Source organism: Symphalangus syndactylus, chromosome 7 (assembly GCF_028878055.3).
Source record: "Symphalangus syndactylus isolate Jambi chromosome 7, NHGRI_mSymSyn1-v2.1_pri, whole genome shotgun sequence".
Taxonomy (NCBI): domain Eukaryota; kingdom Metazoa; phylum Chordata; class Mammalia; order Primates; family Hylobatidae; genus Symphalangus; species Symphalangus syndactylus.
The window spans coordinates 26,897,565-26,909,381 of NC_072429.2; the positions used below are offsets into that span (position 1 = coordinate 26,897,565).

The window sequence follows — 11,817 nt, forward strand, 5'->3', positions numbered from 1 at the left end:
TCTATGAGACTTAATAAATGGTAGCTATTAGTATTACTATTATCAAATGTGGTCAGGAAGCACAGTGACTGCAGAAACATTCTGCAGATATGGCAGAAAGCAATTTCCAGTGCTGCCCGGCAGACGTCAGTTTTTTTTACTAGCCACACACACACACACTCAGGTAAAGGCATTTCCTGCATAACATATCTTAATAGGCGCATCCGTGATGGCACTGCAGCTACACATGCACCTGCTGGCATTTCTGTGAGCCGTTTTGCTCCAGCAGGGGTGGGTGCCTCCACGACTGGCCCCGTCATCCTGTCAGACCTGACAAGGATAGCTCTTCACACATCATTCTTCCCCTCCCTGCCCCTCTGCCCCAGACCTCCGAATCTCACAGCAAAGCTAAGACTAACTCATTCACCCAGCCCTCCTTCCTTCTTTTTTGCCGTCACTTCTTTCCTTCCTCCCTCCCATTTTCCTCACAAATATTTGTTGTGTCTAGCCGCCATGGTGTCTTCTATGATTCCAAGACTTTAGGAGACTCAGTAAAGTTTGAAAGAAATTTCTGAAAGGGACTGACATAGGGTACTAACTTTTAATTTTACCAAGTAGGATATCAACACACACACACACACACACACACACACACACACACAGACATACACACACTATTGCCAGTAATTACCATCGTTCCATCAAAGAAGTGCTATTTCAGTGTCCCCAAATAGAAAAGACACAGTCTTTAGAAGAAAAAGACAATAATTTATATGAAATATATTTAGTTTTTCTAAAAAAACACAGCATTTTCCTAACTTTTTTTCTGATCCATCATAACCCAGTAAAATCTCTGGGTGCTAGGTCTCAGATAAATGTTGGAGAAGAAGTGTACTAACAACAGGAATAATATAATGAATGTTTATTGAGTGCCAAATGTGGTATTTGATAGACTCTACCATTTACTAACTGTGTGATCTTGGGCAAGGTACTGAACCTCTCTGAACTCTAGTTCCCTCACCTGTAAAGACAGGGATGACAATGCTTGCTCTGCAAAGCTTTCCAGGGGTTTCTAGGCACGGGGAGGACTTGTGCGGTGCTGGCTGCATAAGAGTCACCTGGGAAACTTGTTAAAATTAAGATTCTTGGCACTACAAGGAGAGAATCTGATGCAAGAGATCTACAGTGAGGTCCAAGGATCTATGCTTTTAAAAACAGCCCCCTCCTCCAGATGTTTCTGATGAGCAGCTAGGTTTGCTGTTGCTCACAGCCCCTGGCTTTTGGGTTGGACATTCTGTCTACTCGACTTATGTGTCTGGCAGATTGTTCCTAGCATGGTGTATTCAGAGGAAAATCTTGGGAGGTATCTTGTTTGCTGTGTTAAGTCTCCCCCCTCCTACTCTGTTCCCCTTCTCAACAAATGGTACCTCCATCTACTTAGAAACCCCAGGGTTATTCTGAACACATTTCCTCTCTCGCGGACTCTCTTATGCCATCACCAACCCATCCCCAGATCCTTGAAGCTGTCTGCTTCTCCACCTCCACTGCCCCAGCCTAGTCTAGGTCATCGTCATCTCTCACTGCCACTGCAAAGCCTCCTACCTGTCTCGTCTGAAGTGTATGCTCCACACAGTGGCTGCAGTCACTTTTAAAAGACATGATTCAGACAGTATCTTTCATCTGCTTCGAACCCTGCCGCAGTGGCCAACGCACTTAAGATAAAAATCTAAAGTCCTTAATGTGGCCTAAAAGCCCCTGCATGACCCGGCCTCTGCCCACGCCTCTGGCCTTGACACGCACCTGCCTCCCTTCTAATTCTCTGGCCTCTGTTAGTTCTCCACTCTCTCTGGCCTCAGGACTTTCACGTGTGCCCTCCTCCTGCCCACACCTTTCTTCCTCTATCAGCCGCCTTCACTGAATTAGCTTCTCCATACCGTTAAGGGTTCTACTTAAATGTCACTGCCTCAGGGACCTGTGATGTACTAACCCCTGTTTTAGAATTCTAGCAGCATCATACTCCTTTTCTTCAAGTCACTTCTTGCAATTTATGTTCATGTTTGTTTGTGCATGTGTGTTTTTCAATATATCTGTGTTCCCTACTAGAGCCAAATTCTATGAGATATAACTATTTTGCTCACCATTATATCATCAGTATAATGCCTGGACACAGTACCCACTGAATAGATACCCACTGAATAGATATTCGGTGAATGGATGAACGATTAAAGATGTGAACCCACATCACTAGAAGGGCAAGATCCCTCCCACTTTCTCTTTTGGTTGGGGTGACTGACAAAATGCCCAATCCTGAGAGACCCTTGTCATACACAGCACAGGAGAACATTGAGCCCTGAGCTAGAACATGGATGACCCGCCCTGATATGTCATGTGTTGGTTATTTTTTCAGAAGTGAGCAGGCAGTGGAAGAAAGGCAGGTTTTGCAACAGAAGCATCGTTACTAGTTCTTGACAGGGTGGTTCTGGGTTTCCTGGAGAACATGTCCTATGAAAACAGGTTGCTACCAGACAGCAAAAGGGCCAGACATTTCCTTGGTGTGGTGGAGCAGGTATGGGTCTGTTCTGACAGATTTGGATTCAACTTTTGGCCCTATCACTTACTTGATGTGTGACCTTGGACAAGAAGTTTTACCTCTCTGAGCTTCAGTATATTCATCCATAAAAAGGGAGCAGTCACTTTTGCCTGTTAGAGTAGCTGTGAGGACTAATGAGATAACGTCTGTAGGAGGCCTAGCAGAATGTCTGGTACATAGTATGTATCCAATAATAAATACAATCTCACCAGGCTGTAAGCCTTCTTCAATCAGGGGCTATGTTTGTTTTTGGCTTGATAACCCAGTGTCTGGTACAGTGCCTTGCATGTAGTAGATGCTTCAGGAAGTCCTTATTCGTGATTTAATAAATGGGTTTTACTTTAGTAGGATTTCCCTCTTCCAGGAAGGATTCCCGTGTGTAAAAACGTCCCCCTTGCCAAGTACTCAAACCAATTGATTTATTTGTGGGCAACTCAAATCCCTGTGTTTCGAAATCTCAGAGCTGGAAGATTAGTGTGTGTTTGTGGGGTGGCTCTGTCTTGAGTCATCTCTGAGACCCTTGTGCTTGTGGAAGGTGGAAATTCGTCAGCCCCCATTTGAATGAAAGGGCTGGAGGATCAAATCAATGGAGAGAGGGATTTCTATTTTGTTCCAATACTATAGGGAGCAAAACTGTTTCTTTGAAATTGACCTTCATTTATTTGGAGGGGAAAGCAGTTAGTTCAATAATGACTTCCTGGTGCCTTCCAGCATTTTAAAAGACAGAAGAAAGATTTGGAGCAAGGCAAGGTTCCAGTGTTTTCTAAACAACTCACTAAGCCCAGCTACTGGTTGGCTGCCGAGCACTTCCTGCTACCGGCCCTGCATCCCCAAATTTCCCCCACTGCTGCAATGCACATCCTCAATAGCTCAGCCACTTCTTGAGACCCTGACCAGGCCTTCCCCAGGTGGGCTGGAAGTTAGTCTTCATTCTAATGCTGGGCAGCTGAAGATTCTCTGACATCTTGCAAATGGCTCATGGAGTAAGAAATACTGCTATATTCTATTCCAGTTATTTCCTGTCCCTCCCTGGCCTGATTCCAGGGGCCAAATAAAGAGGCCCTTGTTTGGTGGAGTCCATCCCTGCTCCTGAGTAAGTGAGCACTGGTCCCTGGTCCAACTTGGTCTGAGGCCACAGGGAAAGGGTGGGAGGATGTTGGGGAGGAAGTCCCAGGTGGGGAGAGCTTAGGAGGAGACAAGAGGCCCTGCTCTGCAGGCAGCCCAACCCTGCTCCAGAAATAAAAATAAGAGATGAAGGAAAACAAATGGGGCCCCTAAACAGGATCCTGTAGGGGTCACAGCTATTTTCCCTCCTTCCCAGGAGAGATCCCAACCCTTCTCTCCCACGGAGAAAACAAACACAGCTATGGAAATCTTGTGCCATCCTGGCACCTGAAAGTCTATCACCAATTGGAAGTTGCTCCTACCTGCACTTCTCCCTTTGCCAAACACAGTCCTCCCCCACATCTGCTTCCTCCCCTTATGAGTGAAAAGATTTTCAAGGAAAATTTAGAATTGGGAACCTTCTTCAGATTCCAAAGAAGTTATTGTTCTATATCATGCCACTTGTGCTTGGGTGTTATTTCAACTCAGAGGCAGTAGAAACTCGCATCTTTATTTTGCTGGAATGCTCTTCCTGAATCATTAAGAAAACAGTAATTAAGTACCTTCTTTGTTTGAAGCTCTTGAGTACTTTTTGAAGCCCATCCCAAACCCAAGTCCTAGAGTCCACATTCCCCATCTTATCAGGGAAGAAGGATGTTGATGGGATCGGCTCAGGGACAAATCACTGGAAGATCTCTGGGAGATTGTTGCATGATAGTTGGAAAGTTTTCATTGCAAGGAGAAGAGAAACAAGATAGCATCAGGGTGGCAAGAACTTCTCACTTTCTATTGTGTGGAAGCTCAGTACCTGAGATGCTAGGGGGGCAAGGTCTCAGAAAGGCACAGACAGAAAGGAGAGAGACGATGGGGGTAATATGAATGAGAAGAAACTGAGGGTGGGCTTGATGACTTGAAGAGCAAGACCCGGAGAGAAGCCACATCATCTCACACTAAGATGTGGCTGGGAAAGGTCTGAGATTGGCAGCATTTAAAACCCTGGCTTCCAAGGTGCTGGGGCCTGAAGGAAACTGAGAAATTTTCTGGCCAGTGATTCTCAAAGCCTGGTCTCTGGACTACCTCTACAGAATCACCTGGTGGGCTGATTACACCTGCAGATTCCTGGGATCCTTCTGACTTACTGAATCCTATTTGCTGGGGGTTCGGCCCAGGCAGCTACCATTGTTTATTAAGTTTCACAAGTGATTTTGATAGTTCTCAAAGTTTGAGATCCCTTAATCTAATTCAACCTCCTCGTTCTCCAGATGTGAGGCCTGAAGTCCAGAGAAGCAAAGCAACAAGCCTAAGGCCACAGAGCTAACTGATGGCAAAGCTCAAATGGGAACTCTATTGCTCCTGATCACCAGAGCCGTGTTCTTCCCATTTCAGTACGCTGGAAGCCTCCTTACCTGTTTGGAGCTATTTCCCCTGCCCCTAAAAGCCAAAGCCTGCACCTTTGATCCATTCCTGCATCCTGCTGAGGCCTTCTCCTTCCTGAGCATGCTCTGGTCACAGCCTCTGCAGGCTGGAGGGCAGGGGCAAAGAAAGAAAGACTCAGTTCTCTTCCAAGACTTCAGTAACAGGTGTGGGATTGGCAAATGTGTAGAGAAGGAGAAAAGACACAGTTATACCGAAGGGGAGATTGGGGTTTGGTTTGTACTGCTCATAGCTAACTTTCACTGAGCATCTGCTATATACCAAATACTGTGCTAAGTCCTTCCTATACATTAGGCAAACTCCATGGAGCAAATATTAATCAGCCCTGTTTTGTAGATGAAGAAGCTGAGGCTCATACAGGAGTGGTCACTTGGCCAAGGTCATATGGCTAATAAGAGGCCAAATCACCTCCATCAGCTCCATGTACAACCATGATCTTTGTAATGGCCCAATGCAGTGTGAACTGTCATCCATCGTAAACCGAACAAGCCTGCACAAGAACCCCGAGACCTTGGGAAAGAAAAGCAAGCTTCCCTGCAATGGTATGTGATCACGCCTGGGGAGTAGAACTTTTTCAAACCCTTTCTGCTTAACACTAACCACTGAAAATATTTAGAAAGGCATTAGCCTGCAGGCCTGCTTTAGAAAAGATGACATGGAGAAAAGGTTAGACGGCTTTTGAAAATCTTTTTCTTTCTTTTTAAATGGAAACTCGATATCCGTTTGCTTCCTTTCCATTTGCCTTTTTCTCTTGAAAGCAGTGTGTCTTCAGAATTTATAGCTGCTTGAGGGATTTGGTTATATTTGGGTCTGACCTAAGACTCCGGTGTGATTGCAGGCTTATGTGGTCCGTGGAGTGTAGCAGCTGTTACCTCTCCTGATATGGCACATGACTGTCATGATAACCTCTCTCCATTCATTTTCTGTAGTGTCCCCCAGGGATAAGAGAAGGAATCAAAGCAGATCAGTGCCTCAGAGGAAGGACAAGGGTTCCCCAGGCCATGTGGACAGCATGTGACAGATGCCCCCCTTTAGGTTTACCTGCTAACCAGACCTTGGCTTCTTCCTTAGAAAACATCAGGTAGCCTTTTGAACAATTCAGTTAGTAGGACCACCAAACAAAAAGAAGATGAACACGTTTTCATAAGAGGGGGAGGACGCACTGAATTCCATCTTACCAGGATTTGGTGTCTGTCAGCTGAGATGAGGAACAACTATAATTTGATTCTGGGCATTCCATAAATCACCAGAGTTAGAAATATTTCTGGGGAAAAACTAAAAATGTGTGACCCCCTAGTCATCTTCTTTTTCATATCTCAAGCTTCCAATAACTTAAAGGCTGGTTGGGGCTACGTGGCTGTAAAATGCTCTTACTAACGGATAATGAATGTAGTATATCTGGGTGATAGCTGTCAGTGAAGAGGGGAGGGAGAGAATGCAGCCTCTGCAAAGCTCTTGAGAAGCGTGGCTTCTGCTCTAGCCCTGGAAATGCTGAATGAATGCTGCCTTTCTGTGTACGAGCTGCCTCCCTGCTTCCCAAATGCCGCGTCTGCAGTAACTACAAACTATTTTGTATGCTGCATTAGTGACGCTGCCTTAGCCGACACATCATTACTACTGAAATAACGCTGGTGTGATATTCAAGCCCAGTGTCCTTTTTAATTAAACTGAGGCTGTTGAGTGAGTCATTCCCCATACCAGATTTTCCTTCCTTGGTTCTATTTCTAGAAGCTAGTACCTTAGCGTGTTCTACTAACACCTGAGTTGGTTTTTAGCCAGCTCCCCAATCTGCAAATCCTTTGCAGAACAAAAAATATTATTCAATCTCCAAACACGCACAGACTGCATAAGAAACAAAACCCACAAAAAACTTTAGAGTAAGTTCATCAGTAAACCCAGGGTCCAAAAATGCCCAGTCCCCCTCCTGCTAGTCCCCAACTTACCAAGCGGTAGAGCGATGAAGAAGGGTAGCCAGCACAAGATGAACATACCGACCACAATGCCCAACGTCTTAGCTGCTTTCTTTTCCCTGGAGAACTTAAAAAGTTTGACAGCTATGGAACTCCTGGGGTTGTGGCCCTTGGCCTTGGTACTGCTAAGGGTGTCCTCGTGAAAGTTCTTGGAGTGGATCCTCAGGGTCAGCTCCTTGGAGTTGGACATCTCCTTCATGACTCCTGCCTCTAGGTTCTTGGTGGTTCTCTTGGCCACTATATAGACACGGCAGTACATGACTAGAATGACCGCCAGAGGGATGTAGAAGGAGCCCAGGGAGGAGAAGAGGGCATAGAAGGGTTCTTCGGTGACCCCGCACTCCTTGTCATCGTTGGGTGCCGGCTCCTTCCACCCAAGGAGAGGCCCGATGGAGATGACGGTGGACAAGACCCAGACACTCAGCAGCGCCAAGATGGCCTTCCTCCGGGTGACCAGCGTGGGGTACTGCAGAGAGTAGCGCACTCCGATGTAGCGATCGATGGAGATGGCGCACAGGCTCAGAATGGACGCTGTGCAGCACAGGACATCCACGGCTGCCCAGATGTCACAGAAGATCCGCCCCAGCACCCAGTAGCCGAGCACCTCTAGGGCCGCTGAGAAGGGCAGGACGGTAAAGCTCAACAGCAGGTCGGCCATGGCCAGGTTGACGATGAAGTAGTTGGTGGGCGTCCGCAGGTGCCGGTTGCAGGCCACAGACAAGATGACTAGGATGTTGCCCACGATGGCAAACAGGATGAAGGCGCCCAGCACCAGGCCCACAGAGATGGCCCTGGTGATGTCCAGCTGGGGCAGTGTGGAGTTGCTCGAGGTCTGGTTGGGGCCAGTGAAGTTGGCATTTTTCAACTCTCCCCAGCGGGCAGGTGCTGATGTGTTGTGGCCGGTGTCCAGATCGGGATTCATCTTAGAGTCCGCCCTCCATAGCCAGGGGGATGATTGGGCTCGGAAGGGCTGCGGCGAAGGCTCCTCAGCTGCCCTGAAACTTTGCTTCCCCCGTGGTCTTCTTCCCAGAGTCGCCCTCCTGGCGAGGAGTCATCTCCCCCGGGCAGCCCAGCCCGGCAGCACGTCTCCTGCCTGCACCGAGCCGCTCGCTCGCCTGTCAGAGGGAGGAGGAGGAGAGAGGGGACGAGGCGGCAGCTCCAAGTTTAATGGTCCACGTCAGGCGCGCCGGGCCGGGCTTGGGGGGGAGCGGCGGGGAGGAGGGGGCGGCAGGGCCGGGGGCGCCCGTAGGTGCCCAGCTCTCGCGGGTCTGCGGACCGCGGCGCGTCCTCCGCCCAGAGAGCGCCGAGGAGGGTCTGCTTTCAATGAGCCGCCTCTGGGTTGACTGCACGGCGGTGACATCAGGCGGGGGAGCCCGGCGCCCTGACTCCGCGCGGCACTAGGGGGCAATGCGGGTCCAGCCAAGGCTCCCGCAGCCCCGACGCCGCCACCCCGGCAAGCCGGCAGGCCAGCCGCGTCCTCCGCCGCTCGGAGGGCGCGCCCTCTGCGGGGGGCGGGGCGGGGGCAGGGGCCGGGAGGGCGGGACCTGGGCGTGGAGATGGCGGGTCACTCACCCCTAGGCGGCCCGCTGGCGTTATTTTCCCCGCTAGTCACTCTTCCGTGTCAAAGGTGGGTTGGGGGCTGCTTACCTCTAATAGGGGGCTCCCAGAGTGGGCCCCGAATTTAACGATATGCAACTTGTCCGGCACCTGAAAGAGGGAAAGAGAATTCTAGGATTAGGCAGGTAGGAGGGACTTGAGTCGGATCTGAGGCCAGCCCTCATCCTTCATCTCGCTCCCCTCGCCCCGTGCAAACTCTTTGGCCCCAGTAAAATCCGGCTTCTCTTCATCCTTTCATTCGCTCAGGCATTCACTCATTTATTCAGCCGATTGTTACTGAGTCTCCACTCTCTGCCCTGGCTCTGGGCGCTGTGAACATAGCAAATGAACAAAATAGACGGACTCCTGCCCTCTAGGAGCGTAGCTTCTCCCGACAGAAGACAGACAGTAAACTAAATAAGCAGATAATGAGGTGTGTAATGTGGTGACAGGTGTTAGGCTGAAAATAAAGTAAGGAGGGGGAAATGCAGTGGGGTGTTTATGGGGTGGATTTGAATGTTAAGTGGGTGCTTGGGATGTCACTGAAGTGATATTTGAGGAAACATGAAGGGAATTGAGGGAGGAAGCTAGCTGGCTATCTGGGAGTGGGAGTGAGGGAGGTCAGAGACCTGGGGAAGGGACGTAGAGGATCTTGGTTATTTGTTGAGTTTTTTCCTTTCTGTCTGATATCCATCTTGGACATTCAGTCACAAGGACGCACTCCCAAAAGTGGGTGAATGGTACTTAGAAGAGAAAGTATGGGCCAAGAAAGAAAGAAAGAAAGAAAGAAAGAAAGAAAGAAAGAGCCAAAGAACTTTATGTTAGTTCACATTTATCCAACATTTATTTTGCCCTAGACAGTGTGCTGAGTTCTTTTTGCATTTTCTCATGACTCTCATGAGAGAAAGAATACACTCTTCACCATTTCTATTTCATGGATGAGACACCACATTACGGGGAAGTTTAGCGGTTTGCCCAAGTTCACAAAGGCGTGGAGGAGAGCTGCTGGGTACTGAACCCAACTGTGGGGTCTCTCCCAAAGTTGGATACTCAGCTACTGTGTCACACTTTTCCCCTTGGGGCAAGGCAGGGGATGGAACCACTGTTATAGATGGAGCTGCCTTTTGAGTAGTTAATTTTGGGGCCTGAGCCACTGGTGCTGGGCAGGGACTCCCACGAACTGAGCGCTTACTGATAGCCATGCATTTACTCATTTTCTTTGACACTTTATAATTCTTTGAGAGAAGCATAACCATTGTTCATTGACAGATGAGAAACAGTGGTCCAGAGAGAGTCAGTTGATTCCTGGGGTCACAGGCTAGCAGATACACGGCAGAGCAATGGGCAGTGGCAGCTGGAGATTGAAATGTAAAGCCTGATACCTTCTTTTACTCCAGTTCGCAAGCCTGCATCTTGGGTTTCTCATCTTCTGCTCTTGATACTTGTTATAACTTGATCTTCACAGGTGGGGAAAACAGAAGTCACTCAGGATGACTTATATCTAAGCTTCTCAACCTAGAGGTAAGTTCTTAACCTCTTTTTATTTTTGTTTTTTTGAGAAGGGAGGCAGGTGGTTATCACACACGTATCGAAGGTTTTAATTTACTCCCAGCAAAATGCACAGACTCCACAAATGTGCAAAATACACAATTTCAGGGGGTTTCCCTTGGGTTAAGAAATCTGTGGCAGAGACAGCCCTGAAAATGGATTATTTTCTATTATAATTAAATTGCCCTAAGCTGTATTTGAAGATTTGATAATAAGAGATTCACAAGTTTATAGTGATTTAGATCTTCAGAAGCTCTCAGAACCTTGGTTTGCTTATCTTCCCGTGTTGGAGGTGGTGCACTAGGGAAAGAGACTTGGCAAGATGGTCAGGTGCAGAGCTGGTTAGCAAACTCTATTTCCCTGGCCTACAGGACAGTGCTCCTTTTGCTCCTGCAGCTGCTCATGACCTACACAGTGGGATGTGAGACTGGAAGAACTTGGCAGCCCTCTGTCAGGGGCCTTTATTGAAAGGAGAGGCTGTCCTTGGTCCTGGGTGGCTCAGACTAGTCTGTCTGCAGATAGGAGCTGGCTTAGATGATCTTTGAGATCCCATAGCTCCAGGTGGTCAGCTTCTCTTGCTGGATAAAGTGGCCCCTGAAGGCACCTGCTATCCTTTCTGTCATGCATCTTCCAGGGTAGGGGTGAGAGTGAGGTATCATGAACTCAGTTCCCACCATTCCCAATGTATCTTTAAGTCTAAGATAATGGGGCTTCTCTTGAGCTGGTTTACTTACAAGGGGAGAGGGAGGAGGAAGAGAATACCAGTAACCTGACACGTAGCTGGCATTAGCACAAAGACAGGGGTGTAGGGGAGGGTAAGGGTGGGATAGAACAAAAAGCAAGTTCCAAATCCACATTTTGATTGTGGTGGCCCATTTCCCACTTCCCTGGGCACTAATTTCACCAGCTATTGAACAGCCAGCAACACACCATTGAATTTACTGAGGCTGTGTCTACATAATCACAGTAACCAGCTGTAATGTGAAAACTCAGCCTATCAGACATTTTTCAGTGGTGGCAAAAGGCCAGGAGGAGAAAAAAAGAGCAAATCTGAGATTCAGAGATGGTTTATCCTCATTGTGAAAGAAAATAGTTTGTTACCTAGATGAGAACTTATGTCTTGATTCAGGTGTCAGGATGTGGAAGAAATTATTGAGCCAGATTGACAAGTTCAAAATCCTTGCAGATTTCAGACTTGTTGTCATTTACCAGTGTCTTTCATGAAGGCAAAACAAAGATCTCACTGTAAGGGGAACAGGTATTAGCCTTAATAACAGCCATGTAGCAGGACCCCACTCAGCAACCTTTGCTAATGGTGCTTTCCTTGCTGCTCCTCCCCTCCCTTTGCTGGAGATGCCTCTTAACCCCTCTGGCTGATTTTTGACCCATGGACTTGACCATTTGTTTAGGTGTCATGAGAATACAGATGATATTTCATTTTCTTGGTACTCCCTGGGGCAAAGCCAAGCACAGAGCTCTGACTCACTCGACGGTTGTGGAAGAAGAATCTTTTCATTATCCATCTTATTGCATTAGAAACCTCTGATGTTGCAGAACTCCCATTTCTGTGAACCCTCCAGGGGAAGCTGCCACTGA

The 11,817-nt window shown here is 47.9% G+C and overlaps 1 protein-coding gene across 2 annotated transcripts in view; it reads right to left on the minus strand.

Moving 5' to 3' along the window:
- Positions 1-8,518, minus strand: part of ADRA1B (adrenoceptor alpha 1B) — a 56,231-nt gene extending 47,713 nt beyond the window's left edge. The window contains exon 1 of one of the 2 annotated variants that reach the window (XM_055285418.2): positions 7,051-8,518. In XM_055285418.2, the coding sequence (XP_055141393.1) occupies positions 7,051-7,999 (949 nt within the window). In that variant the 5' untranslated portion in view covers positions 8,000-8,518. The remainder of the gene's footprint in view (positions 1-7,050) is intronic. The other variant, XM_055285419.2, reaches the window with a different exon arrangement.
- Positions 8,519-11,817: the final 3,299 nt, after the last annotated feature.